Source organism: Sphaerulina musiva (genome assembly GCF_000320565.1).
Source record: "Sphaerulina musiva SO2202 unplaced genomic scaffold SEPMUscaffold_3, whole genome shotgun sequence".
NCBI lineage: Eukaryota > Fungi > Ascomycota > Dothideomycetes > Mycosphaerellales > Mycosphaerellaceae > Sphaerulina > Sphaerulina musiva.
In genome coordinates, this window is record NW_016017385.1 from 2,144,288 (window position 1) to 2,170,452 (window position 26,165).

The following is a 26,165-nucleotide window of genomic DNA, read 5'->3' on the forward strand; positions in this document are numbered from 1 at the left end:
TTCAGATGAAGTTCGGCGCCGAGAAGTCGGCAATGTTTGGCTGTTTCGAACCCTTTTTTTGACAACGCATACAACGTACTAGGAGGTAGCTACACGTACATCTAGCTTGACTGTAGACCCGCTACTACTATCATGCCAAATTGTGATGCTTGCTACAGCTGCTGTTCCTCCGGTCCAGGCAGAGGACATCACCACCTGAACCTTTCTGGATATGCAGTCTGGGACTAAGCCTTATTCATGCTAATAAGCTCTGCTTCCACCGATGCCCAGCACAGATCGATTGAATTGTTCGTCACGAGAGTCCGCAATACCACGGAGAGGCCGGCCACTAATTGTTTTTCTCGGCCTGGTGGTGTCGGCTTCCTAGTTGTCTACAGGAAACCCATTCTGCATCCCACAGCAACCACTTTGACCAGGTTTAATAAACCGGACAGAGTCGATGTCTTTTGAGGTTCGAACTCGAGGACCGCTTCCGCCTCCAGCTTGCCTGAACAGCCTGTTAGTATCATCAAAATCTACGGCACTGGGGAAAGCGGAGATACTCACAGTCTACCTCCACCATGGTACTTGTCCTTCTTGCCCTTTTGAGTATAAGCGCCCACAAGCACACCTCCCAAAATCGCAAGCTTTGCGACCAGAAGATGGTGAATTTGCCTATTCTCGTGCTTCACCCCTAGTAGAAGCCAAGCGTAGCCCAGAACGCCACTGTAGATTCCACTCCATTTGGTCTTCTCCCATTGAGCTGCTGTGAGGCGGTTTGTGAAAATTTGTCCAAAGAAGGCGAGAAATGCCATGCAGAGACAGTAGCCGATAAAGTCTGTGTTGTCTTGATTGGGGATGAGGTAGGGCTTGACGAAGACGTATTCGATCAGGGAGGCTAGAGCGACGAGTTTGAGCGACATTCTGGTGCCCTGTGTGTGTGTGAGAGAGAGATTTCTGTTGTGCTTCTGTATTCCGGAATACTTTCTGGGGGGTTGGAAGAAGAAGGAAGGGGAGGTGTTTGTCCTAGTGCCGCGTGATAGAAGGTTGTTTGGCGTTGAATCCTTTGATGCTATTTTGGTCAAGGGCCAGTGGCTTTAGACTGCGTTCCCTTTTCGAATTACAATCACCTCCTGACTCCTACCTCCTAGCACATATGTCCATTGAACTGCAAGCCTTGTGGGTACCGTCAAGAGGGTTTCCGAGTCTCGTTCCAGTCCAGATTCGTGGTCATATCGCAGCAAGCCTTGGCAAGTCATGATCGCTGGAGCAGGGACGGGAAGAACGGGAGAGAGACGGAAGAGAGACGGGAAGAGCGGGAAAGTGGAGGAAGAACGGGACGGGACGGGGGAGAGAGGGACACTGCCACAAGTCGTAGCTTCCGTGTCTCGACTTCCTGATCCAGCTTTGGAGCTCGACCGTGCCCGGGACCATGGATTCAGGTTGTTTCCAACGGTCTACCTAGTCCTTACCTACATACATGTAGCCCTACATAAGTTGCACTGTACCTTACCTACATTCCTACCTACCGCACATCTCCTCTCTTCAATCAACATTCGTATAGAATATCAAACTCTTGGCGTCAGATGCGTCCGGCGGCCTTCTGTCCCCGCCATGCGCATGTTAGATCTGGATGAGGCCCAGACACCACAATTACGTCAATATCAGCATGTCGCCGCCATACTTCCAGTCATGGTCGGAGACGACAATAGTAGGCCCAATCCGAACTTGAACACCTTTACCGCGGCGTTATCGTGCTATCCGTAAGTTGCGTGAAGCTTCTCTTCTACCAGTGGCAATCTGACGCGAGAGCAGTATTGCCTCGTCTCTGGCAAGCTACATCGATCTCACCACTCTGAGTGACCTGGCGCAAACATGTCGTCAAGTGCGGGCCAACCTGCTCCAGTATCGTGCGATGCTTGTGAAGAAGACTCTGCGTTGCCATAATGAAGACTCCAGTCCGGGGGAACGACTGGGGGCTGCACTTCTGGCCAGCCGTGATGCCTGGACTACCTACGGCCGCCATGGTATCAAGGTGGAACGAATCACATCGGGCAGAGTGGGAGCTTGTGCGAGAGATATGGTCAGTGACTGCCGCAGCTGCGGTAGAACTTTATGCAGAGTACGCATTTCCTATTCGTCCTGCGCTGAGCAGTGTTGGACAACGATCGATACTCACGCCGTGAGCAGAATTGTGTCATCAAAGCCCCGCCGTCCTCTGCAGTGAAGCTTCGACATCGAAGGCTATGTCGGACCTGCATGAAAGCGCCCCTGAGCGAATTGACCAGCACAATCTGTGCGTTCGATGAGGCTGGCGTGCACGTGAGGTAAGTCATGGGGGCTGCCAACAAAGCCCGTATCATGGTTGACGCCCACCAGCTCCCAAAGCATATCAGCTCGCGAGTATCGTAAGTACGCCAGAGATCCTTGCACCTGCTCCGACGTGGTCTGGATCTGTTCTCCGTGTGGCCATGCAATGCGGACAGCCGATACGACATATGAACGCGGATGGAAGTGGCGAGGACGCTATAGTCACTGCGGAGGCATTGGCGCCGGTCTCGGAGAAGGCAACGAAGGGGTCGAGTGTGGGCGAACTTCTGACTGCCTCGGCGCACGCATGGTCCAGAAAGACGTCGAATGTGACGCTGAAGAGCTGGCGGCTCTCGAGCTCGAAACGGCCAAGGCCGAATCCGAAGGCCGGTGTTGGAACGGTAGTAGCTACAGCACCCAGGAAATGGTCGGCATTGGTGGGCGAGTGAAGACCAAAGTGCGAAAGATGGTGCCTGTGGGCGCCATTGTGAAGGAGTACGAAGACGAACGAATTAGTGAAAAGTTCCTCGAACGAGAGCAGACAGGCGTGAACAGGAGCTGGTGCTCATGGTGCTCCCGCGTGATTATTGGAAATAAGGATTTGGATGGTGCCGCGCGCTCTCAGGAGAGCATCGCATCTGCTGGTAACTCAGCTGGTCCAGCATGATTTGGCTCGCTACGACTTCACTAAGATCAACAGTAGACTGGATATAGCAGCTAACGGAGAGAGTGCATGAATGAAGACCGATTCTCGAAACTCTGCGTTTTCACGGTTACCGTGAGGTCAAGTACCTAAGGTAGGTACAGTTAAGTATTCCTCTGCGACCACATGACTACCTACCTTCCGTACCTGACGAGGTAAGGTAAGGTAAGGTACCTTCCCAAAACATACATTCCAACGACCCACCACCACCGCAGCCGCTAGGTACCACTACCACTACACAACACCCCATCAATCCACTCACATTCATCCAACCAACCCATCCACGCCCTCGCCGTAATTCGATTCTCTCGAGCCTTCTTCAACGCCAAGCGACAACAATCCACCAAATTCTGACACGCCGCTAACCTCTTCCTCGGCACAGGATCCATTCTCGCAAATCCCAATGGATCTCCGCTTTTGATCGCTTCCCGCAACAAGAAATTGCTTCCGCCGCATGCTGCCGTGTAGGGTGAGCCTCCGACGAGAATGGTCAAGAGGGTGATTCCGAGGCTCCAGATATCGCTTGCGGGAGTGGGTGTTGAGAGGTCTTTTTGGAGACGGAGTTGTTCGGGGGCCATGAAGTCCCAGGTGCCGGCGCCGGCGGTTGGTGGTATCGTATCTTCTGCGTCTCCTGAGGGTACGAAAGATGCGGAGAAGTCGATGTATCGCGCGCGGATGATGGGGGGTTGGTATTCATGATGATGAGAAGAATGAGATGTTGTTGCATGATGGTATGGCGAGGAGATGTCCAAGAGGATGTTTGCAGACTTGATATCTGCGTGCACGACTCCATTGTCGTGCAGGAATTCCAGGCCGGCGATGAGATCGTATGCGATTCCGGGAAAGAGATTGATGACTTCAAGGTGGCGAGCGACTTCAGTCATTTGTTTGAGGCGATTGCAGAGGTGTTCAAGAGAGCCTCCAATTACTGCTTCGAAGACGAGGGAGTCGTTGCGAGTGTCCAGGCCGTAAAAGGGTACGATGTACGTGTGTGAACTGGACCGGCGTTGGAGGCGAGAGAGGATACGTGCTTCTTGGAGGAAAACGTCCTTTGCATCTTGGCGGGACGGGGTCTTGACGGCGAAGAGAAGTGGTGCAGAGAGTGTGCGAGGTTTGCGGAAGAGCTTTCTGGGCAGGCTGGGGCTGGAAGCGGTCTTGCTGCTCGATTTTTGCTCCGCCAAATAGACGGTGGACCAGAGACCTTCTCCCAGGACTTTGGCGCGTTCGAGTTCATAATCGATTTTGCTGAAATCGAAGTGAATCATGGACGATGGCGAGGCCTCGAGGGAGGTCCTTGCGCTCGATAGACTGGTCAGTGGAGAACCAAGTGATTCAGCGAAGGTCGAGGCATCTGATGCGACAGTGTCGAGTGAGCTTCGTGGGCTGAGGTCTGCTTCAAAGCGCTCATCGACGTCCTCTTCGATTGTGTCTTCTTGGAACATGGTACTTGTTCTCAGCCTCAATGCAGCATTCTCGATCGTGCTGGACGTGGATTTGTTCCTGGTGTGCAGACGCTCGTACGGAGGAGTATCGTTGAAGCCAAGACTGCGATCGTTGCTCTCGCTGAAGGTTCGTATGCGCAAGGGCTGCGGTCTGCTCCTCGGATGGTGTCGCGGAGGCGCATTGGACTGCAACTCGAATACTGACGACCGAGGCGACGACGTCGCGGGAGCCATTGCGCTTAAGAAGAAAATCTGCAGAGGTGTGGAGGGAGGAGGCAGGCAAGTCTGACTCTAGAACGTTTTGCCCGCAGGCAGATCCTGGTTTCAAATGCCAACAGCCTTGCAGGATCTCCGTTCGATTTGAGTGAGGTATGCTCGTCGCGTATACGATGTCGCGAGATGCCACAAAAGGAGCGGAACGCGCGGTGACGTGCAGGTGAAGGTGAGGACAAAAAGAAGGACGAAGAAGCGGAGGGAAGAAAAGAAGCAAACAATCGAGAGTGAAACCGCATGCAAGACAACAGGGAGCAACAGTGAGGTCACAGAGGATGTGAGTTTTCTATGTATGTGAAGAACTTAGCTACATTATCTGCTACTAGTAAGGTACAGTAATAGAGCCGACCCGGTAGAAAAAGAAGCACCACCCCCAAAGCAGCGCTATCGACCTATCGTCTGTCGAACATGTGGCGCCCACGCCCACGGCCACGCCCACGGTGACACGGTCCTAATCGTGTCACATGTGGCCCGCCGCGGCCAGTGCATGCCACTACCAGCGGCTCTGCCATGACGGGACTGACATATTCTTTTTTGGCTCTCTCCCGAGTCCCAGCACGTCAAAGTGTAAAAGGACGGAGACCGACATATTGCATAAGCATGAAGAAGATCAAACGTGGGCAGCGTGGTCGTGGCGGATTGGTCAGTAAGGTATCTAGGTACCTAGTACTATATGTACAACACGTTACCTCCTACGTACGGTCGTACATCCACATGTGATTTATCTGCATGACCCCAGCCCGCCGCTAAGCAGGATCAAGAACTCCAAGAGCCTATTACGGGACAGTCCTTTTTCCTTAAGGTTCATGCCTTTGCGAGCGGCTTTCGGCTTCGGGAGAAGGCGGCCAAATGAACTACCTCCTACAGTACGGTCGTCGGTACATGTGTTTATTCGCTTGGCGCGCCTATGATGATGAAGAAGGAAGAAGAATAAGCGAGATTTGTGTTTGGCGTATCCCGCGTCTTCTTTCACCTTTATCAACACCAACAACAACACCAACAACTACTACCTGATAGAAGAATATCGGATCTATATGGCTTCGACACCGCCCACCCTTCTCGTATCGGGAGTCGCTCGAGCCTTGCCGATTCCGATGGGGAAAATGTTATCGCCGCCGCATTCCCCCAGGGCCCCAGCCCCGAAAAAAGGAATCTGCGACGCCTAAAATACGGATCAAATTGCGATGTAAAGCCGAAATGATTACAGTTAGTAGTTTCTTGTGATGATGAAGACGTCGTGGGGCATGGAGCATGGAGTATTTCCCCGCGTGTCGGTGTGAGACGCGAAACTTCCAATTCAATTTTCTCATATAATGTTCAGCATACCTTATTTGGGATACTTTTGCTCTGTCTTCTACGGAGGTAGTGGCTAGTGGATCTGGAGAGACACAGATCACGTTGCACATCTGCACTTTCGCATTGTTGAGGTTCCTCGTATGCGTGCACTAGGTTACACATTCTTCATGTACACCTACCTACCTCTCCTCATAAGGAACTCGACAACGATACTCTATCGCGACGAAGCGCGCTCTCTTGACCCCCTCACCCTCTCTCTCACACACACACTGACTCACTCAGTCAGTCTTGAATCTCAGAGGCCCAGACATCTTCCTCAACTTTTCTCCAAAGACCTGCAAGAACAGGATCAGGAACCACGCAGTAAAGACCACGGCAGCTTGAATTCCCAAACTCTTCTTCGTGCCCATTGCATTTGCCCATCGCACTTGAAAGTACGAGATGATGAAACCTCCCGCCGTTCGCGCAAAATTCAGCCATGCAGCCACCTCACCGGACCCCTCGGGATAGCAGTCGAGATTGTACGACGTGATGGCCACCGTGCTGACCATGATGCCAAAGACAAACAGTCCCCACCCGAGAGCGGCGACCATGTAATGGTAGCCTTCTTCTAATGCGAACCCGAGCACGATGATGCCCACGACCATAAAGGGCGTTGCGAAGGTGATGGCGGTGAGTCTGTACTCGGGCTTCAGTCTGCCGCCGGGACTTCGTCGACTGTGCCAGTCCGCGAGGAAGTCGTGTAGCCATCGACCGACAATCTCGCCAATGGTGGCTGCGATGATGGGCGTGAAGTAGAAGAATCCGATTTGGCGTGGTCCGAAGTTATAGAGAGGAGTGACAAACATGCTCAAGCACGTGTTAATTCCGACTACCCAGGCGAACACAAACAGATACCAGACGCAGCTGATGAAGACGGTCGGCTTGAGCATGACGTGTACCGATCGCATGCACGCTTGTACAAACGTGTTTCGCAGGTGCCGAGTACGAAATTGTTCCACTCCGACCAAGCGGGAGATTTGGCCGGCCACTCCTCGCTGACGCACAGGGCGTTCAGCAGCGGCAATTTTGCGGTGGTAGAAGGTCTCGTCGCCCAAGAAGATGATTGCCAGTAGGCAGAGTGCTGTCATGATGGTGTAGATCTGGAATGCGAGCTCCCACTTGTGTTTTTCGATGATGAACGCTGCAATGAGTGGACCAGCGTACTAGGTACGTCGTAAGGTTCGGGTCAGCGTGTCCTCTTCTTCCTCTGGTCGACAGGCTGCACGTGTAAACTCACTGGCGATAGGATGACGAAGCTGGCCCAGATGTTGATCTTCCGAGCTCTCTCGTGCACGAAGAACATATCCTTGATGAACCTGACGAGAGAAGGGGGAAAGAAGAGTAGTCTGGTTAGCAGCATCGACCTTGGTATGCTGAGAAAGCCAATCAATGTATACTCACATCATGCCGCCGCCTTGGGCTACGGTCGAGAAGAAGCCGTTCAGGATGCGAAAGGCCATGAAGGTGTCGAAGCCATTGTCCACGGCACAGCCTGCTGCGGTCCATACTGCCATGACGGTGAACCAGAACAGTATAGGGAGACGACCGAAGAATGCGGAGAGAGCGACCACGACCACAGCTCCTGCACCGACCATGAACACATTTCCTACTTGTGAATGGTTTACGGTATCTTCAGGCAGGTTCCATATCCTGCCAAAAAGGAAAAGATATACGTTAGCCTACGATCAAATTTCTCTCTTGCGCGTTGAGCAAGCGTACTTTGCCTGCGGGAGCAGTGTCACAGCTCCTGTGGCACTGCCATAATCGGGCAAAAAGGACGTCGCCGCAACGACCAGCAAAACAATATGCTTCTTCGTCCACGTCCAATTCAGCGGATCGTCAACATCCGTGGTCGGCTGAGGAATGAGGACCGTACGACCGTCTTGTGTGAGCTGATATTGCTCCCAGTTTGGTGCAACGTTTTTCAGCACTTCGACATCAAGAATGTAGCCTTGCTCTTCTCCAGTCGCCTCGAGATCGAAGGGTAGGTCACCATTACTCAGCCCGGCGCTGCTGGTGGCTCTGGTCTCATTCTTCTCGTCCGGAGTGTGGTCGAGTTTGCTTGCACTGGAGAAGCCGTTCTCGACTCCAGGCAACATGTCCCCCATTGTACTGCTTCTGTAGGCTGGTGTCTGTACAAGGTCAAACAGAGAAGTGGTAGGTAGGTAGTCTTGAAGAATTTCCAGAGAGGAGCCCCGGTTTTAAATGAGAGACGAAGCTGACATCTACCGCGTCCTCATCTTCATCATTACCACCCTGCTCATAGTGATGTTAATCCCTACTGGCATGCTGTTCTAGCTGTAGGCACACTCCAAGGTCCAGGGTACCATGCGATGGATAATTCGCGTGGTCAATTGGGATATAAGCACTGTTTTTATACCAAGTCGGGTAGGCCGCCTTCCCCATCGAGAAAACGCTCAGTCGTCAGGACGTGATGCTACTATACCGATTAACATTTCAGCACAGCCTGCCACGCAGTATGTCAACAATGTACTGAGTGCAGACAACCATTGGAACCACAGTGTCCGACAGCGCCGCTCAACAGGGAAATGGTCTGTCCTCGTGTCATGCTGCATATATACTCCATGTCCATGCCCGCCAGGGAGCATGTTCTGTTCTCTGCTGAGGAGATGCTTTTCGGCAGTTGGTGATGCGCAGACTGTGGTATACCATAATACGGCATTGCACAACGGCCCTAAAACGTATACCGTGTCGGGTGTGTGTTTGTGTTGGAGGCGGAAGTGTTTGAAGTGTGGGGAAGTGGGGTTGTGGAGACGTGGGGAAGTGGAGATCATGAATGAATGCCGTACCACGACTTAAGCACGAGAGGAGCGTCTCCAGCACTTCTTTCGCGTTGTCGCGTGTGGCTGGACCCGACGCGTTCCAATTTACGCGCGCTTCTTCGCGAGCTTCCGTGTTCTGCGTCTGCTCCATCTTCAACACGACCTCGACATTGCATCGCATCCAATCCTCTACACCACCACATACTTATCTCGGGCTATCTTACGCGCCATCTTAGCTCAGGACATACATATCACACATCTCAGAGCGACAATGCCCAAAAGAAAGGCGTCGACGCTGGAAGAGGCACAAGCCAGCAAACAATCACGATCGAACAGGACGCAGCAGCAGAGCATCTACACTTTCAGCAGCGTGTCGAAGCCTGTCGCGCAAGCCAACGAAGGCAAAAAGAGAAAGACGGTGCATAAACGGGTAGCCACACCGCCTCCACCATCACCAGCGCCCGTCGTCAAAGCTGCTGCCATCAAGTCAGTAGCTCCCAAGCGAAAACGCGATATCGTCCCGGACAGCGACAGTGAAGATGGGATTGTGGTAGTGCAGTCTGCAAACTTGACGGCGCCAGCGCAATCGAAGCCAAAGTCGACTCCACGGCACAAGCGCGTCAAAAATGCTGTGCCTCCCACTCCTGTGGAGACGCCGAGCAAGAGCGCCGCCCGCTTGTTCGACAATCTGAACATCAAGACCAATGCGCGGCCCATTCCCATTGCTCTACCGAAGAAGCAGCTCGACTACGACACGCCTCCTGAGACGCCCGACGAAGAGACAGAGCTGGACTTTTCCATGCCCTCGGAAGTGGAAGATCTACAGGATCTATACGCATCTTTCCTGGCAGCACTCTCAATGCACTACTCTCACAACGGCACGTCGATCGCCCCACAGATCTTGCTCCTTCTGCCCACGATCACGAAACACTGGAAGAAGCGCAATGTTACCCAGCTCGACTTGCAACGCGTCCTTGCCATTGTACCAAAACAACACCGCGACTTTGTTCTGGAGGACCATGGAAGAGGAGGAATTCGGCTTGCACGCTTACAATCTCGAGGACGCGGTCTGAAGCGTGCAGCGAGCTACATCGACGAAGAGGAGGCGAACAATGTATTCGGAGATGCGCTGGACAAGATGTGGCATCAATGGCAAGCGAGCACAGCCAAGGAGAACAGAACAGCAGCTAGGTTCCTCGACCATCTGCCACTGCTAGAAATCATCCAGTGTGAATCCACGCAAAAGACTTCTGCATTATTTGCACGTGGCGAGCAACGGTTGGCAGATCTCAAAGCTGGACAAGCCGCCAAGGTCGAGTCGAAGACTGCACAAGCCGAGACGACCGTGCAAAGATCCGCTCAATCGACTGCATCTCGTAGCACAGCACTCCTCGATCGTATCATTGCGAAACAAAACCTAGCATCCAAACTTCCCTCTGGACCGACCAAAGCCGAACTTGAACGCAAATCCGCTCTTCAACGCATCGAAGACATTGCTCGTGTCCTCTCGCTCATGTGCGGCATGAAAGAACGCAGCAGTTTCAGCAGGCAAGCAGTCACACAACAACTCCAGCAGAGTCTTCGTAATCCCATCAGTACTGTGGAAGTCTGGAGGTGTATAACACTGATGGCTTCCGAGATCTCACCCGAGTTTGTAAAGGTCGTGCAGAGCGGAGAAGTGCAGGGCGTGATTGTGATACGGGATGGGAATGTTGGACTCGCAGATTTGAGGGCTCGAGTGCAAAAGGCGTGCGAGAGTGAGAAATAGATCATGATCATGGACCATTTTATCATGAATGCATCAAAATTACGATTTCCCATATTTTCAATATCCAACGTGCGTCTTTCCGCTTTTTCATATCACCTTTTCTCATCCATCCATCCATACCTTACCTCTCATCCCCTCTTCTACATCATCTCCTTACTTCTTCTTTGTTCCTTTTTTTTTCTTTTCTTTTCCCTTTCAATCCGCCTCACTCGTAAAATTCGTCTGCGTCAAATCCGGATCTCCCGGCAAAATAAACGGTTTAATCTTAGGCAATCGATTCAACGTATCATCGCTGAATCCCAAATGATCCTTGACCGTTTGCTTGGGCGTCAATCCCAGCCATTGCGCAACGGAAATGTCGTTGTAGACGGGTGATTGGAGAACTTCTGTTTATGTTGTTTAGTGAGAAATACATGTATGGCTGGGAGAAGAAGGATGAGGAGGAAAGAGGAGGAGAAGAAGAAGGAGAAGGAGAAGGAGAAATCGTACCGAGATAGACCAAATCTTCCGTTCCCGTGTTCTCGAGATAGTGAGCTGCTGTCACGGGTACGTAACCGGTGTCGCCAGCTTGGAAGTTGAAAGTGCGAGAACTGGCGGGAGCGGCGTAGACGGTCAGACGGCCTTGGCCGCTGATGATGTAGTCCCATTCGTCCGAGGTGGTGTGCCAGTGGAGTCTAATATTTGGTCAGTCGAAGTTGCAAAAACAAAATATCGTATGGTCTCTCTCTCGACAGACTTACTCGCGCATGGCTCCAGGCTTGATAGTGAACAAACCCACGGCAAAGTCCTTGGCGATGGGAAATGTCGTCGAGTCCAACAATTTCACACTCCCACCAGGGACTTCATAGGGTTCTTGCTGAGAGAAATGATAAGAGTAGCTGCGATCGCTAGGAATCGAACCCGCAGGCCCCGTGACATTTTGCTCAGAGATGTTCTTGGGAGCGGGTGTGCCAGGCAAGATGTACAACTGTCCCGAGGGCAAATGGTCAAAGGCAGAGGTATCCACGCGCAGGTCCTTGGCCAGAACGGATTTGGGATTGCGTTCGAAGAGCTCGGAGACGAGAAAGGTGCCGTCTTCGCTGAATTCTCCACTGTCGAAGACGAGGAGGAATTCGACGCCGTCGTCGAAGGCTTGGATGCTGTGTGGGATACCGGCGGGGAAGAACCTGTTTTTTCGCAGCAGCAGAAAGGGAATGTGGTTAGTGAAACCGTTCTCTCCCGGGTTGATATAAAGGCTACCCCGTAGGTAGGCTTGGAGAAATTGTCTTACCAAACATCGCCTGCCTGCAAGTCATCTACGAAGGTCTCGCCTGCTTCATTCATGGACGTGAGTCGACACGATCCATTGAGAATCAAACTCCACTCGTCAGCTTGGTGCCAGTGCAATTCTCGGTACGCATTGGGTTCCAGATGCATATCGACACCTGCCATAGCAGTAGCAATCGGTAGATTTCCCACATTCTGTTGTCGAGCCCATCCAGCACCATTCAGTCCGTGTCGGTTGTGGGACAAGGCCAACGGCCACTTCGCATTCGGCACATCGCCCGAGTCGGTTCCTGGAGGCGCATACAGATCAGGGTTCTGCTTTTCTACTTCTTTGTTACGTGGACCCGGATCCGTAGGAGCATTGGTGCCACCACGAATGGGTTGCGGGTTTTCAACCGAGGCGAGATCGAGGTAGAGTCCGAGGTCTGCATCCTCTTCCTGTCCTGGTGCTAATTGATATTGATCTTGTGGTACTGTAGCAGGGAGAGCTGTGTCTACTGGGAAGGCCGGGTTGTAACCAGCCAAACTGGTGGGACCACGTAACGAGCCACTTGCACCAGAGGGTCCGTATGGCGTTTGAGTAGGTGGACTGACGATGGCAAAGTCCGGTGGCGATCCGCTCTCTCCTTCTTGTCGACGATGGAACACTTGAGGCTCGGAAATCTCGCGAAAGCCTGTGGGTATTGCCGTGGCATATGTCTGTGCAAGCAGAGCTGCACCAAGCAAGAGGCTGCGAGCCATGTTGATCGTATGGAATGATAGAAAAGGGGAGGTTCGTTCGATACACGTTATCTGTCAGCGCTGAGGCGAGATACTCACTTGGCTATATATGAGAAGCTTGACGCGTGGTCCTCAAGCTCCCGGCATAGCAGCATAGGCAGCATAGGCAGCATAGCAGCGCGCGATCGGCCATCACGTCGAATAAAGTAATAAGGTATTAGCGCTAGTAGGTAAGTGTGGTTGACGAGAGTGTTTTGCAGTTTTAGTGACGGGCCCAAGCACGGCTACTGCGGAGTTTAGATCTGATGCATGAGATGAATTATTGGCTTCCACAGGCGGCTAGGCGAGCTGCTAGAGAGCACTCGCACTTCTCCATATATGTAGGTCGCAGTGCCGCAAAGAGGAACCGTGAGGTTATGTTGGTCGCACTGCAGGACGAAGTGAGTTGGTGATTAGTGGCATGATGCCGCCTCTACCTCCACCGCTGGCGTGCTCGGTAAAAGCTTCCCGTCCATGCTTAGAGGGTTTGAGTCAGCGACAGCAACGTCTAAATTGTCCACCTCTTCGCAATAAACATTGCTCAGGATAGAGAGAGACATGCACTCCACACCGTGTTGCCACTCCAACGAGCCAATCCGGACGGACAGCAAATAGGGAGCAACGCTGGAGAGCTAGGACTCTCCCCAGCGGTATGAGGGGTCATGGAGGTATGAGGGATTAAGAATCTTTTTGGTTGGTTGTTGTGGCAAGTCAACGGTTGCGACGGGTGGAGGTAGAAGTAGCTGAATGCACTGCTTGCCTTTTAAGCGTGCCATGCCGACATCCCGAGTGCATCATAAGTAGACATGCAAGCGTGGCATTGCAGTGGTGTTCATGTGCTGTATGTAGAGCAGTCTGCAGCAAATTATCGACGCCTCCCAAGCGCGGGTACTAGCCAGATGAACCTCGTTGCTAGACTTGTTCTGCTGGCATATGATGTGAGAATGCAGCGTCGTACCTACACTACACCCACTACCTCCACCTTTGCTGCATTCATTTAAACATCCGTGCCAAGCTATGTAGCTAAGATGTGTAAGCTTCTTGACAATGTCGATCGCCCATTTGTCAGCTGCTGCAGAAGGCTGAAGTTGATATGGAGACCACGCGCGGGGACCATTACGCGGACACGGTGACGGGAGCAATAACAAGATTGCGTTGATCACAGTGCAGTGGAGACTAGAGAGCTCGGATGAAGGTTTCCTTGATATCATGCGTCTGCTTGTGCCAGTGTGCATCTCCTACCTCCTAGGAGGTAGGAGGTAAGAGCTTCGGGCAGATGTGCAGTCCACAAGAGACCTGCTGCTGGCTTTCGCCTCATGCGGACCTGCGAAGAGCGTCGCTTGTAGGAGCCAGGGCATATCCCAAATTATACCACTCTGCCTTGGTGGCAACCTTTCCACTGGCCTATGATCTATGAGTAGTCGGATATGACAGCAATCTGCCGAGCAACCTTGATCATTGCCACTATCCGCTGAGGGACAATCCAGTAGCCGGATCGGTGGCAATGCACGTTGTGCTTCATCTGGTCTCCTTGCCACTGCTAGATCACAAAGCTTGGCAGTCCATGTCCTTGCCATCACTACCAAGCAGGACGGCTCTCTCGCTAGGTGGAAGTGGCAATATCACCTCTTCAGGTTGCACTCGCCCGGTTGACAACGCCAGCACCTTTTCGCGATGCGCGTGAATTTGCTGGTGTTCCCGCTAGGTTGCGAGTGGTCGACGCACCGCTCGCGGCAATAAATTCGTCCTCTGCCAGCTCCAGAATCTCCATGTCATCTTGTCGCGTCTCAACGATGCGGCGTCGCTTCTTGGAGGTGCCTGTGTTTGTAGCACCGCCGGTAGTGGACTCCTGCTGAGCGGACCATTTCTCCAGGATAGCAGTCTCGAAGCTGTTTTCGAGAGAGTGGAAAGACGCATGGTGGCCGCATCCGTCGCAATCGAAACTCGTGGCAGCCTGGTCATGGTCAGCTCGTGCAGCATGTCAGCCGCGATGATCTTGAGGGGATTTGCCTTGACGGGATGCAGCATGTAGCGCAAACATTCACAGGTGGAGATCATCGACGTCTTGTAGTTGCAGCGGCCTCTTGGCGGCGTGTAGTTCATGGCAGACCAGACGCTGTGACCTGGGCCTTGGTACGCCATGATGTTCAAGCCGTTGACGACGATGATGATGGTGGTGGTTTGGAGATGGCCACTCGTCGAGCGCAAGCTGTCACTACCTGATTAAATCATATGCTTGTTTGGTGTTCATCGTAAGTGAATAAATAGGTAGGTAGGTACCTATGTTTGCTAAGACACTGAGTTGTCGAGTTGCAGGGGCACGGATCAACTCTGTAGAACCAGACAACATACCACCAGCTACCACTTACATACACCTTGCTCTCTGTCTCTTGCACCCCGACAGCAACACCGACACTCAGTGCCACCTCGCCATCGCGGTTGGAGCATCAATTGCGCCCCCAAACCTACACCGACGACCACACGAACACGCGCACCCACGCGCGAAAGAGGAGTGAAGATGCCCAAATTCTTCTGCGACTACTGCGATGTCTACCTCACGCACGACTCGATGAGCGTCCGAAAGGCGCACAACAGCGGCCGAAACCACCTCCGCAACGTCGTCGACTACTACCAACAAATCGGTCACGAGAAGGCACAGGCTGTCATCGACGGCATCACGAGTTCGTACGCGGCTGAGGGACAGAGCATGCCTCTGCAGCCACAACTGTCCGCGGGTCAAGGAGGAGGACCACCAGGCTTCTCTGGACCACCTCCTCCCGGCATGCCAGGCTTTGGCGCGCTTCCTCCAGGTATGCGAACATCAAGAGTACAGTAGTGGTGGAAAGATGACACTGACACCCGTCCCAGGAATGCCTCCCCTCCCACCAGGCTTCCCACCACCAATGGCCCCAGGAGGACGCGGCATGCCGCCCCTCCCACCAGGCTTCCCGATGCCGCCGAACGGCTTTCCGCCAGGCTTCAATCCGCCGGCTGGTATGCCCCCATTCGCGGGCTCGCCTCCAGCCAACATGCCCTTCTCACCTCCGCAGGGCGGATTTCCTCAGATGCCACCTCAGTTCCCACCACAGGCTGGACAAGCTCCGGGTGGTGGGATGGCTATGAGCCCACCGCCTGGAGTCCGAGGACCTCAAGCAAGTGGCTCGCCGGCTGGCATGCAGCACGAGGGCCGATAGAGTCGGTAATCGACCACGCGTGTGAAGCTGAGAACGCCCGCGGAGCTCTTTATGGCGGACATACTCAACCTCAAGAGCGCATCAGATTGGCATTGGCGCATAAAGGATCTATGCCGTGGACTTCTCTATACACACCCATAAAAGAGGGCACCTGTTGAGAGCTGGGCAGATGATGCAAGCCTAATGGCGCGCCGGTCATCTCCCTGACTTGCGGAGACAGCCACACATCACCCAGTCAGACGCCAGAGCTGCTACCCACCCTGGCAGTTTGGACTTCGGCAGAGCATACCTCAGCAAAAAAGGACTACGAGTACTTCGCCAGTCGAGATTTATGTACGAGTAGCAAGAAAGAAAGAGAAGAGTGCGATTTGCCAATAGTAAGGACAATATCCCGCCGCATGCTTCACACACCCGGCCTACATGAACGAAAACTAACAAATTTCGTGCAGCCCAGCATCCCGTGGAAGCCGAAGTTGATATATGTTGTGAACACAAATCGAGAAACGAAGCTGCAGCGGCGAGTGCGTGGTAGTTGTGACCAAGGTAGAAAGTCCAATCAGAACTCTCTCTCTCTCTCTGTGTGTGTGTGTGTGTGTGGCTCCCAATATCAATCATGATTTCGCTATGCTATGCAAAAAGTTTCTCCCTAGGGTATCAATGCCTGACCAGATATTTCCTTATCTGTCTGTCTCTCTCTTGCTCTCTCTCTCTCTCTCTCTCTCTCTCTCTCTCTCTCTCTCTCTCTCTCTCTCTCTCTCTCTCTCTCTCTCTCTCTCTCTCTCTCTCTCTCTCTCTCTCTCTCTCTCGCTCAATCAATCAAAACTTGTACAACCACTCTTCACTGCGAAAGACGACTTCAAATTCGACACTGCCAAAGACGCCCACGGCTGCGAGAAGATCATGTTCACCTTCCAGCCCATCAATGTCGCCCGCATCAGCGTCAATGGGACGTTCCTCGTGCAGACTCCATCCGTTGTCTCTCTTGCCATTTCGCGTAAAGAAGACTTCACATCGCATACTCACGCGATCGCCGTGGACGGGCGGCTTAAATGTCATTCCGATTCCGACGACCTCGCCTCGCTGGAATGGAGTGGTGAAGTCGATGCCGCCGTAGCTGTTGTCGATGTATCTTCGACCGTCGTCGCCGTGGACTCCCAGTGAACCTCTGTGCCAACCGGGCAGTCTCCAGGCAGGATAAGGAGCAGCGGCGAATCCAATGGCGATGCCGGATTCGATGTTTTTGCCGGTTCCATAACGGTCACCCATGGCCATGACTTTGAGCTCAAAGTAGAGAGTCGTGGGTTGGCCAGTGGTGAGAGGGGCTTGTGCGTTGGCGGAGTAGATGGGAATGTCCGATAACATGATGGTGTCACTGATGGCTTCTGAAGTGCGGACGTAGCTTCGGCCTGGAGATGGGTTGTACTGTGTGACATCTGTCGTATTGGGAGGACAGGTGAGCCTTAGTTCACCGGCTTGGATGCGTTCTACAGTTCCGCCGTCGTGGTCTTGAGGTGGCCAGAGGGGGTTCTGTCTACACCAAGCGTGTGCTCGAGCGGCATCATCATAGTCTGCGTTAGCCGCAGGACTGCGTGTGTTCTGTGCATTCGCTGCGGCGAAGGATGGCGGCAGTTGTAAGTTGTTGTCGGGCCCTGTCCAGGGATCATACTCTGGTGGAGGTTGCTCTGGCTCACTACTCGGCGTTGGCAATTTGGGGGTAGCACTACTTCTCGAAGACGGTCCTCGAGAGCCACGACTTGGTGGCGGGAATGGGGGAGGCTCATAATCGTCAGTGGTCATTTCCGTGTCTTGACTGGGACTACGATGGCGTCCCGGAGGCGGACCTGGGGGCGGTTGGTACTGCTCCTGCACTCTCGCAGGTGTGTGAGAGGAAGCAATGCTGGAGGGACGCGGAACGGGGGTAGCACTCAGGTGAGCATCTCGATATGGATTATTGGAGCCCCGAGCTTGGCTGCTGGACGCTCCACCCAGTCCCCAGGAGGCGCGCTGAGCAGCGGAAGCGTCTGTCCTCTGCTGCTGCTGCTGCTGCTGCTGCTGCTGATCACTGCCATCGTAGCCAGACTGAGTCCTCCGGTAGCCTGGCGGGGGCTGATACTTCTCACTCATGGCGCACGTGGGTGGCGCTGTCTGGGTAGTGGCCACACTCCAATCGCTGTGCTTCGGCTTGCAATATGGCAGAGTCTGCGTGTCGCGATGATGGTGTCTTGTGTGCACGTTCGTCGGTCTGGCCTAGAGGACCGCGTCGCTGCTGTCTTCCGGTTGCGAGTGAAGAGAGGGAGACGGGTCAGGGACGCAGTAGGAGAAGTCGTCAAAGAGGAGATGTCGATGGCGATGGCGGGTCAAAGGAATGCAGCGTCCCCAGCTCAAGCAGTCCATCGGTTATTCTCAGGTGCGACCACCGGACGGACGTGTGATCTGGTGTCGTCTGTTGTGCGTTGATGCCCAAGTAATCCCAGGGAACAACCAAGAAAAGAAGTTGTCGGCGCCTCACTAGTTCTACCTAGACCTGTTACCTGTACATGTGCCTGTTTGCTGCAAGCTGCGTCATCGTCAGGGAAGAAAGCCACTGTTTATGTACATACAGGTACCTTATTATGTACCTATCTACCTTACAAACCCTACCCTACCCTACCGCCTACCCTACTGTACCCTATCTATCGTCGAAATAGAGTCAAGCTACCGCAAGGCTTGTTACATACACCTCCCCCCGAACTAGCATGAGCCATGCGGTAGCATACATTTGCCTCTTATAACAGGTACACCTGGTGAAATCATCATGGACGAGCCCTCTCTCCAGCTCTATCAAGAGCTCCGCCAGAACATCCACGAGGCTCTGGCGACGACGAAGCGTCCCGTGTTGACCCATCTCAACGAAGACTCCAGCTGGCTGCTTCAAATACCGCGACCCGAGAATGCTGTGCGGCGGGGGACGCGATTCTACTACAACATACTGGTGGATCCCTGGCTGAAAGGCGGTCAGAGCGACGTTGCAAGCTGGTTCAGCCAGCAATTCCATGCCACGCCCAGCGCCGTGCAGACCATTGCCGAGTTGGAGGACTTGATCCGCGACGTGGAGGCGTTGGCGATGGGCGCGCACCGAGAGCCGGCGAAAGACTCAGAAGAGCTGGGGAATGGGCATGGGGATACGCTGATAGACGCTGTGGCCATATCCCACGAGTTCACCGACCATTGCCATAAAGAGACACTGGTGCGTAGACCTGGTTCACACTCCAGCCATCTTTCTGCGCGTAAGTCGGAATGGTCATCAGCAAGAAGCTAAGAGGCTCAGGTGGAGCTGCACAGAAACGTGCCTGTCTTCGCAGCCAAGGAGGCCGCAAAGGTGATTGACGGCTTCAAACATTTCCGGACAGTGATTGCGCTGGATGTATTCGGCACAGACGGCATGACCGACTGGCGAGCGACCAGTATGCCTCCTCTGCCCGAATGGATCGGCATCAGTAGACTCCTGTCCACGAATGACGCTCTGAACTATCACAGCGCCATCTTGATCACTTGGAACAACAGGCACAACACTGGTAAGACGAGAGTGACCAGCGTGAGTAATAACCTTCGCAGCAATGGAAGTAGGGCACGCCGACACGCTACGATCGAGCCAGACGAAGACGAGGAACGAGCCGAAGCTGTCATATACACGCCCCATGGTGTGAACAGTGGCGATTTGAAGATTATCCCCGAGGCGTCACCGGCAATCTCCACTTTGGTATTCTTGCATGGCTTGCATAATGTGCGCCTCGCTAGTATTGGGAGAACCGCGCTGTAAGTTTCAAGAAAATCACGTCCCTACAACTCCACGCCAAGTTGCATAAGATACTATCGAATTAAGAGAACTGCCTATGACCTATACTCTCTCGTCGCTGACCTGTGCCGGTCATCCAGACAATTGAACTTAGGAGTCTATAACGGTCTGAAGGCTCAAAGGGTCTTGAAAGCAAAATATTGGGTAGGCACTCATGATGAAGTGAAGGAAGGACGTGGCCTGGTGGGCTTCTTCATCAAACGTGAGGTCAAGACGATCAAGGAAGCTTTGGAGCTAGAAAGAGAACAACGACAGAAGGGGGAGCATGTTGTCGCCAACAGTGAGCGCGACGCAGTGTTGGAAAGCTTCGACGACACGAAATGGCTCGACTTGCGCAATGGCGAGAGCCGGGTGCTTGTCTAAGGTAGAGTAGGAGGTAGTAGGTAGGTAAAGCGTAAGAGGTAGTGAGTATACATATCTAGTACCTTAGGTATCTTCCTTGCTTTCCAGTTCAATTCGGTTCAGGAATGGTTCCATCATGCCATGCCATTCCATGCCCCATTCGGCAGGCCGCAGCTGTCAGACCCACGACCATGCGCTGCCATCACTGTGGTGAAACGGTGAAAAAGAGCCTTGTTCTGTGCTGCCAATGTCATTGAACCCTGACCCCCTACCTCCTCCTCTAGGACCTCTACCTCCCGTTCCGACACGTGCGTGCAGAAATGCAACGCCAAACGCCATCGATCATATCGGCATGGCAGGGCAGGGAGAGTCCTAGTCCGAACAAAGATAAGATCGTCGCCGGGATGAATGAGGCTCCTCCGGGCTCTTGGGACGAGGGACATCAGTCTGGCGGGTTTGGCGGGTTGGACACACTACACTCACTCACTCACTCCCTCACTCACAAACCCCTTCCTGGTGGTGAAGACCGCGCTCTCACTGTCCTGCTCACGCGGATTTAGACCTATACCGGCGGGCCTCGCTGCTCTCGTCAGACACACTCACAACGGCAGCCTCAGGCTCTCGCATCTCGGGGTCCCCCAAGGCTCGCTACCTATAGTACCTTACTAGCACTGTCGGAGCGCGTCACATCATGCAGACCGGGGTATCCTCCACTGTGAACTGCTAGCGCCGACGACAAAGTCCCGATGGATATGCCCTCGACCTAGGAATGAAGGGCTCCAACGAGCCTTCTATCTTCACCTCCAAGGACAGCCTGAACGACCGCCCACTGCCACCGAACCCTCCTCCGCTACACTTCCTGCACAACGTGCGCTCCTCCTCTCCCTTCCGCCGACCCACCTCTCCTCTTCTTCCGCCGCAGACGGCTGCTAGTGGTCGCTCTGCGAGCGCAACGAGAGATTCTGTCGGGGCTCCGTCTGCTGCGAGTCCCAGTCGACGTCATTCTGGACTAGCAGCCGCAGATACTGACCGGACGCCATCGATATGGAACTCCTTCTCTAGGCGCTCCACCAGCCCTCGAAAGGAGTCTTCGCGATATACGGGGACGAGTCGTGAGGGATTTGCGACACCTTGTGCAGAGCAGCTGTCATTGCTTCACGACCAACCTTCCACGCCGACGAGTCGCTCGAAGCGAAAGCTCGGCCTCGACCCGACGCCAGTCGAGCACGCCCCTTCGCCTCAGCGCTCGCGCAAGCGTGCAAAGCTGCGACCGCGCTTTAAGCATAGCCTCAACGGGAGCGCATTTGGCCCGCCAGACGGCCTATCGGTCGAGGGGCCGTCCTCTCCTCTCTTCTTCAGCAATAGCCCTCGAGCGCGTCCAGAGCTGCCACGCTTCTTGTCAGGCGAGGCAGCAGCAAGAGCAACCGACATGCTGTCGAAGGCTCACAGCGAGGAAGGCCACATTAAGACAGTGAGCCTGGCTCGTGGGACCGTATCCAGCCCCGCTGCTGGCTTGGGTTCGACGGGCGCGCCATCCCATCGTAAAAGCTTGGAGCGCACCATCACACAGCGGAGTAGCTCCGACGGTGGACTCCACAATGTACAAGAAGGTCATGATGGGACGAGTGGAATACTCAATTCAATCGGGATAGTGGAGTTGCTGGAGCAAGACGAAAGACCAACGTTCATCGTGGATTTGGGCGATAGTGCCAATTATGGCTCCGGTCCGCTACACCCCGTCTTCTCCAATTCATCTCTGCGGTCGCACGAAGGAATGCAGGCGTCAATAACTGGGATGACTTCTCGTGAAGCATCACGAGGATCGCAGACGTTCCTCCAATTCAAGTCTTGGCTCTTGAGCGCATCTGTCAATGGCGAAAGCCTGAACGTCTGTCTGCCTCCTTTTCCATACCTATCTATGACCTGGAGTTGTTCCACATTACGCAAAAGGCTTCGGGTCATTAGTGGGACTTTGGACTCAACCTCGTCCAATTCCAAGTCGTCTTCCGCAGCTGCATTTGAGTTGAGCGCGCCTCCGTCAGAATTATTGCCTCGTAGGACGCCTGCAGAACCCCCTGACTATTTTGGTGCAACAGCTCCGACCAAGAATGTCAATGCTACAGGCGCAGGTCGCTCTGGTGCCCCCGATATCATGCCCACCATCGAGGCGCAACAGCTCGACCCCGAGATACTACAAGATGCTCAAAAACTCACCCTCCTGGCGGACATTGATCTTTCTGGCGCCACTCAGCTCCTGCCCAGTGCAAACACGTACGTATCATCCTCGATCGCTACTGGAAGCAATACCGCTACCCCTTCTGCGATGTCTACGAAAGCACACTCAACAACAACACCACCATTACCACCGCCTCACAGCATTGTCGCTAATACCAATGTCGCTGTTAGCCAAATTCCGGTGGTTTCATCCGATGCGCCGTCTTTCGACTGGACGAGACTACCCGTGTCCGACACTATGCCTCGCCACATCCAGTTCGCACGCAGCATAGATTGGGCCTCCACCAGCCTTGGCCCTATCGAGAATTGGTGAGTTGAGATGCACCCTTTAGCTGGGAGTGCGGTGTGTATGGGTTGTACTGATGCAAGGTAACAAGGTGTGCGAATCTGCGTCAGGCCGTGAACCTCATCATGGCGTCTCCCCACCCCGCAGCAATGTACTGGGGAGACGACCTGATCGCGATATACAATGAGGCATACATCTTACTTGCTGGCCAGAAGCATCCGAGTTTGATGGGTACGAGTTACAGAGTGGCATGGGCAGAAATTTGGGACGAAGTTAAGGATGTTTTCGCCAACGCCAAGTCGACAGGAGAGGCCACAATGAAGGACGACGACTGCCTCTTCATCCGAAGAAGTGACCATCTCGAAGAGTGTTACTTTTCGTGGTCCATCATTCCCATGGTGGGCAGCGATGGGAGCGTCATGGGCCTTTATAATCCTGCATTCGAGAAGACCAGAAGGAAGATTGCGGAACGAAGGATGCTGACGTTGCGCGAGATTGGCGAAAGGACTGCGACTGCTCGGGATGTCAAGGCGTTCTGGTCGCAGGTCCTCGGGTCATTCGAGTTCAACGAGCACGACTCCCCTTTTTTGCTTCTCTACTCCGTCACCGAAGACTCAGACAGTGATGCGAGTAGTATTCAATCCGGATCTAATTTTTCCTCGCGGCAGTGCATACTCGAGGGCGCTCTGGGACTCCCAGAGGGTCATCAAGCAGGTCCTGATCATATCGACCTGCGAGCTGGCATGGAAGGCTTTGGTCCAGTCTTTCGGGAAGTCATCAAGACCGACAAGCCCGTTCTGTTGGAGGTAGGGAGTCGGGATCTGCCCGCGAGCCTGGTGACTGGTTTAGAGTGGCGTGGTTTCGGAGATCCTGTGGATGCCGTCGTAGTGTGCCCGATCCGTCCCACGACAGGGGAAAACGTACTGGGATTCCTGGTTCTGGGGGTCAATCCACGACGGCCCTACGACGACGATTACAGCCTGTTTATCCAGCTCCTGAGTCGGCAGCTGGGCACCTCGCTTGCTTCTGTGGTATTGTTTGAGGGGGAGATCAGACGAGGGCAGAGGGCTGCGCAGCTTGCGGCACTGGATCGTATAGAACTATCGGAGCAGTTGGCTCAACGTACAAGGGAGGCTATAGACAGTGAGACCAAGTTCACACGCATGGCGGAGTTTGCCCCGGTCGGTATGTTCATTGCCAACAGCGAGGGCAAAATCACATTTGCAAACGATACATGGTACGACATTTCGAGAGTGCCGAAGAATGCCAGCATGGCCGACACGTGGACGGACGCGGTGAAACCAGAAGATTTGCATATTGTGCAAGAACTGTGGACGGAGCTGGTGATCAACGTCAAGCCAGTTTCCAAAGAGTTCAGATTCAAGGCGCAATGGCGAGACGGCAATGGCGAGAGCAGTGACACGTGGGCCCTCTTTTCCGGGTACCCAGAACAATACCCAGATGGAAAGTTGAAATCAATATTCGGCAGTATTACAGACATCAGTCAACAGGTAAATCGAAGCCCGTGCTGGGCGTGGGCGAGTGCCTCGCGGAACAAAAGTGCTGACTCTACATACCTTAGAAATGGGCAGAAGGACTCCAGACTCGAAAGATGGAAGAAGCTGTTGAGCTGAAGCGACAACAGGAGAATTTCATTGTGAGTTTGCTGCTTGGCAATACGCAAGCAAGCTGCGCGCGAGTGAGCAATGGAATCACTAACGTTGGCAAGGACATTACCTCGCACGAGATGCGCAATCCCCTTTCCGCCATCTTACAATGCGCCGACGACATCGCAACATCACTCACCAAATTCCGCCACGGCGGTGAGCGGACCATCTCCGACGAGCTGCTCGCCAGCTGTTTGGATGCGGCACAGACGATCAGTCTTTGCAGTCAGCATCAAAAGCGGATCGTCGACGACATTTTAACTTTGAGCAAGCTGGATTCAGCATTGCTGCTCGTCACTCCCGTTGATGCAGAACCCCTGACCGTTGTGCGCAGAGCTCTCAAGATGCACGAAGGGGAACTCCAGGCGGCAGATATTCAGATGAAGCTCGTTGTTCATATGTCCTTCCGCCAGCTCAACCTTAATTGGGTGCGGTTCGATCCCAGTAAGCTCTCTACACGGCCCGACTGCGGTGTTCGTTCCCAACGGTGCTGACGTTTACCAGGTCGAGTGCTCCAAGTGCTTATTAACTTGTACTTCTCTCGCCCCGTATCCACGCTTGTATTACACGCTGACAGCAAGGTGCAGAACGACAAACGCGATCAAATTCACTGGGACAGAAGATCGTCGCACCATCACCGTCACCATAGGAGCTTCTGTGCAGCGTCCTAGTGATCAGCCAGATGCTCCCGTCAAGTACTTTCCGACTCGTAAAAAGGACAAGGACATACTTCCTGAGCATGAATGGGGCACCGGCGAGAAGGTCTACATCCACTTCGCGGTGCGCGACACGGGCCGTGGCCTGTCTGCCGAGGAGAAAAAGCTGCTCTTTATTCGCTTCTCCCAGGCTTCGCCCCGCACCCATGTCCAGTATGGTGGCTCTGGATTGGGCCTCTTCATCAGCAGAGAATTGACGGAGCTCCAAGGCGGTGAGATTGGGGTCGAAAGTGAAGCGGGCGAAGGATCCACCTTCGCCTTCTTTGTTGCTGCCCGTAGGAGCAGTCGGCCGGTTGATAGCGCCCACGACGCTTCCGGCGTCAAGCGCGCCCCAGCCCAGGCAGTGAAGGCGCAGAGCAAGGCGGTTCCCTCACCTCAAGGTGCCCATGTCCAGCCCGCCCAAGGCACAGGTGACGACCAGGTCAAGTCTGCGCGTCCTCAAGTCACCAAGGTGCTTATCGTAGAAGATAATCTTGTCAACCAGAAAGTGTTGCGTAAGCAGCTCACCAATCGAGGCATGGAAGTCCATGTTGCGAACCATGGAGGAGAAGCACTGGACAAGCTGATGCAGTCGACATATTGGCGTGATGCCGCCAGCATGACAGACCGGCTCGAGATCGGCGTGGTCCTCATGGTAAGTTGGCTTTGGCCGCCTTCGTGCCGTCTACGTTTCCACGACATACTAACGGAGAAATAGGACCAGGAAATGCCAGTCAGTAAGTGCAACGGAATACTCCAAGAGTTTCGACGTGGGGATGCATGTGCTTACCATTTGATATAGTGGACGGCTTGACGGCAACCCGCAAGATCCGAGAGTATGAAGCACAAGGAAAGCTTACAGGACATATACCCATTATTGCTGTGACGGCCAATGCGCGGTCGGAGCAGATTGCGGCCGCACTCCATGCGGGAATGGTGAGTCGTCTTTGCATTCTCCACGCAGCTGTGCGCTCGGTACGTACGGGCCCCGCTGACAGTCGTGGTGGCTGAATAGGATGATGTCGTCTCGAAGCCGTTTCGAATCCCAGATCTTGTGCCCAAGATCGACGAGCTCTTGGAGCAGTACCCGTTGCCGTGATGGGGATGGGGATGATGCAGCTGAGAAACAGGACCTCGAGAGTGGTGAGGGATTGACGACAGGTCAGTCAAGCGAGGGAAGTCAACAGAAGATTCTATAGCGGCGGGTGCGATGACAGAAGCACCCGGTTTTAATGAAAGTGCTGGTTGCCGACCATTTTACTCGCAGTGTGCTCAACCATGGCACTGGAA

At 53.8% G+C, this 26,165-nt stretch overlaps 11 protein-coding genes across 11 annotated transcripts in view; 5 read left to right on the forward strand and 6 right to left on the reverse strand.

The window, feature by feature from the left end:
* Positions 1–65: 65 nt before the first annotated feature.
* Positions 66–907, reverse strand: SEPMUDRAFT_155364 (uncharacterized protein). The gene is made up of 2 exons (XM_016907614.1): positions 547–907; positions 66–487 (listed from the first exon to the last, which is right to left on the reverse strand). Exons 1-2 carry the CDS (start codon positions 900–902, stop codon positions 364–366), a joined length of 480 nt encoding a protein of 159 aa, XP_016762824.1. The 5' UTR covers positions 903–907; the 3' UTR covers positions 66–363.
* A 616-nt stretch (positions 908–1,523) lies between these two features.
* SEPMUDRAFT_124801 (kinase-like protein) lies at positions 1,524–4,973 on the reverse strand. The gene is made up of 4 exons (XM_016901937.1): positions 2,359–4,973; positions 2,170–2,306; positions 1,795–2,101; positions 1,524–1,742 (listed from the first exon to the last, which is right to left on the reverse strand). The coding sequence occupies exon 1, from the start codon at positions 4,666–4,668 to the stop codon at positions 3,211–3,213; it is 1,458 nt and encodes a 485-aa protein (XP_016762825.1). The 5' UTR covers positions 4,669–4,973; the 3' UTR covers positions 1,524–1,742; positions 1,795–2,101; positions 2,170–2,306; positions 2,359–3,210.
* Positions 1,672–2,956, forward strand: SEPMUDRAFT_41039 (uncharacterized protein; the record flags this gene model as incomplete). Its single annotated transcript, XM_016908808.1, has 4 exons — positions 1,672–1,742; positions 1,795–2,101; positions 2,170–2,306; positions 2,368–2,956. 4 exons carry the CDS (start codon positions 1,672–1,674, stop codon positions 2,954–2,956), a joined length of 1,104 nt encoding a protein of 367 aa, XP_016762826.1.
* A 1,308-nt stretch (positions 4,974–6,281) lies between the features above and the next one.
* On the reverse strand, positions 6,282–8,333 carry SEPMUDRAFT_140431 (MFS transporter; the record flags this gene model as incomplete). Its single annotated transcript, XM_016902937.1, has 5 exons — positions 6,282–7,208; positions 7,283–7,361; positions 7,447–7,695; positions 7,765–8,078; positions 8,298–8,333. 5 exons carry the CDS (start codon positions 8,331–8,333, stop codon positions 6,282–6,284), a joined length of 1,605 nt encoding a protein of 534 aa, XP_016762827.1.
* A 689-nt stretch (positions 8,334–9,022) lies between these two features.
* On the forward strand, positions 9,023–10,647 carry SEPMUDRAFT_148336 (uncharacterized protein). Its single transcript, XM_016904858.1, has one exon. It carries the CDS (start codon positions 9,100–9,102, stop codon positions 10,594–10,596), a length of 1,497 nt encoding a protein of 498 aa, XP_016762828.1. The 5' UTR covers positions 9,023–9,099; the 3' UTR covers positions 10,597–10,647.
* Positions 10,642–12,649, reverse strand: SEPMUDRAFT_148337 (Bicupin, oxalate decarboxylase/oxidase). The gene is made up of 4 exons (XM_016904859.1): positions 11,867–12,649; positions 11,337–11,762; positions 11,086–11,270; positions 10,642–10,982 (listed from the first exon to the last, which is right to left on the reverse strand). Exons 1-4 carry the CDS (start codon positions 12,601–12,603, stop codon positions 10,792–10,794), a joined length of 1,539 nt encoding a protein of 512 aa, XP_016762829.1. The 5' UTR covers positions 12,604–12,649; the 3' UTR covers positions 10,642–10,791.
* Positions 12,650–13,506: 857 nt separating this feature from the next.
* SEPMUDRAFT_83262 (uncharacterized protein) lies at positions 13,507–14,763 on the reverse strand (the record flags this gene model as incomplete). Its single annotated transcript, XM_016910330.1, has 2 exons — positions 13,507–14,575; positions 14,638–14,763. The coding sequence occupies 2 exons, from the start codon at positions 14,761–14,763 to the stop codon at positions 14,252–14,254; spliced, it is 450 nt and encodes a 149-aa protein (XP_016762830.1). The 3' UTR covers positions 13,507–14,251.
* Positions 14,764–14,997: 234 nt separating this feature from the next.
* SEPMUDRAFT_148338 (zf-U1-domain-containing protein) lies at positions 14,998–16,367 on the forward strand. The gene is made up of 3 exons (XM_016904860.1): positions 14,998–15,431; positions 15,490–16,192; positions 16,265–16,367. The coding sequence occupies exons 1-2, from the start codon at positions 15,140–15,142 to the stop codon at positions 15,813–15,815; spliced, it is 618 nt and encodes a 205-aa protein (XP_016762831.1). The 5' UTR covers positions 14,998–15,139; the 3' UTR covers positions 15,816–16,192; positions 16,265–16,367.
* Positions 16,368–16,495: 128 nt separating this feature from the next.
* Positions 16,496–18,267, reverse strand: SEPMUDRAFT_124805 (uncharacterized protein). The gene has a single exon (XM_016901938.1). It carries the CDS (start codon positions 17,937–17,939, stop codon positions 16,632–16,634), a length of 1,308 nt encoding a protein of 435 aa, XP_016762832.1. The 5' UTR covers positions 17,940–18,267; the 3' UTR covers positions 16,496–16,631.
* Positions 18,268–18,560: 293 nt separating this feature from the next.
* SEPMUDRAFT_148340 (uncharacterized protein) lies at positions 18,561–20,055 on the forward strand. The gene is made up of 3 exons (XM_016904861.1): positions 18,561–19,041; positions 19,123–19,610; positions 19,731–20,055. Exons 1-3 carry the CDS (start codon positions 18,610–18,612, stop codon positions 20,011–20,013), a joined length of 1,203 nt encoding a protein of 400 aa, XP_016762833.1. The 5' UTR covers positions 18,561–18,609; the 3' UTR covers positions 20,014–20,055.
* A 437-nt stretch (positions 20,056–20,492) lies between these two features.
* The window catches only part of SEPMUDRAFT_148342 (uncharacterized protein), a 6,944-nt gene continuing 1,271 nt past the window's right edge, over positions 20,493–26,165 (forward strand). Inside the window, exons 1-8 of the mRNA XM_016904862.1 lie at positions 20,493–22,263; positions 22,399–22,536; positions 22,605–24,024; positions 24,096–24,170; positions 24,243–24,624; positions 24,685–24,712; positions 24,768–25,530; positions 25,594–25,612. Of these exons, the coding sequence (XP_016762834.1) occupies positions 20,762–22,263; positions 22,399–22,536; positions 22,605–24,024; positions 24,096–24,170; positions 24,243–24,624; positions 24,685–24,712; positions 24,768–25,530; positions 25,594–25,612 (4,327 nt within the window). The 5' untranslated portion in view covers positions 20,493–20,761. The remainder of the gene's footprint in view (positions 22,264–22,398; positions 22,537–22,604; positions 24,025–24,095; positions 24,171–24,242; positions 24,625–24,684; positions 24,713–24,767; positions 25,531–25,593; positions 25,613–26,165) is intronic.

Bases quoted from the DNA above. Each gene is read 5' to 3' on its own strand.
- SEPMUDRAFT_148338 (XM_016904860.1), top strand. From the start codon at position 15,140: ATGCCCAAATTCTTCTGCGACTACTGCGATGTCTACCTCACGCACGAC. The intron at 15,432-15,489 runs GTATGCGAACAT...CACCCGTCCCAG, and splicing joins CTTTGGCGCGCTTCCTCCAG to GAATGCCTCCCCTCCCACCA.
- SEPMUDRAFT_124801 (XM_016901937.1), bottom strand. From the start codon at position 4,668: ATGGCTCCCGCGACGTCGTCGCCTCGGTCGTCAGTATTCGAGTTGCAG.
- SEPMUDRAFT_155364 (XM_016907614.1), bottom strand. From the start codon at position 902: ATGTCGCTCAAACTCGTCGCTCTAGCCTCCCTGATCGAATACGTCTTC. The intron at 488-546 runs GTGAGTATCTCC...CAGGCTGTTCAG, and splicing joins TACCATGGTGGAGGTAGACT to GCAAGCTGGAGGCGGAAGCG.
- SEPMUDRAFT_124805 (XM_016901938.1), bottom strand. From the start codon at position 17,939: ATGAGTGAGAAGTATCAGCCCCCGCCAGGCTACCGGAGGACTCAGTCT.
- SEPMUDRAFT_148337 (XM_016904859.1), bottom strand. From the start codon at position 12,603: ATGGCTCGCAGCCTCTTGCTTGGTGCAGCTCTGCTTGCACAGACATAT. The intron at 11,763-11,866 runs GTAAGACAATTT...GCGAAAAAACAG, and splicing joins TTGCAGGCAGGCGATGTTTG to GTTCTTCCCCGCCGGTATCC. The intron at 11,271-11,336 runs GTAAGTCTGTCG...ACCAAATATTAG, and splicing joins AAGCCTGGAGCCATGCGCGA to ACTCCACTGGCACACCACCT.
- SEPMUDRAFT_148336 (XM_016904858.1), top strand. From the start codon at position 9,100: ATGCCCAAAAGAAAGGCGTCGACGCTGGAAGAGGCACAAGCCAGCAAA.
- SEPMUDRAFT_148340 (XM_016904861.1), top strand. From the start codon at position 18,610: ATGGACGAGCCCTCTCTCCAGCTCTATCAAGAGCTCCGCCAGAACATC. The intron at 19,042-19,122 runs GTGCGTAGACCT...TAAGAGGCTCAG, and splicing joins ATTGCCATAAAGAGACACTG to GTGGAGCTGCACAGAAACGT. The intron at 19,611-19,730 runs GTAAGTTTCAAG...CCGGTCATCCAG, and splicing joins AGTATTGGGAGAACCGCGCT to ACAATTGAACTTAGGAGTCT.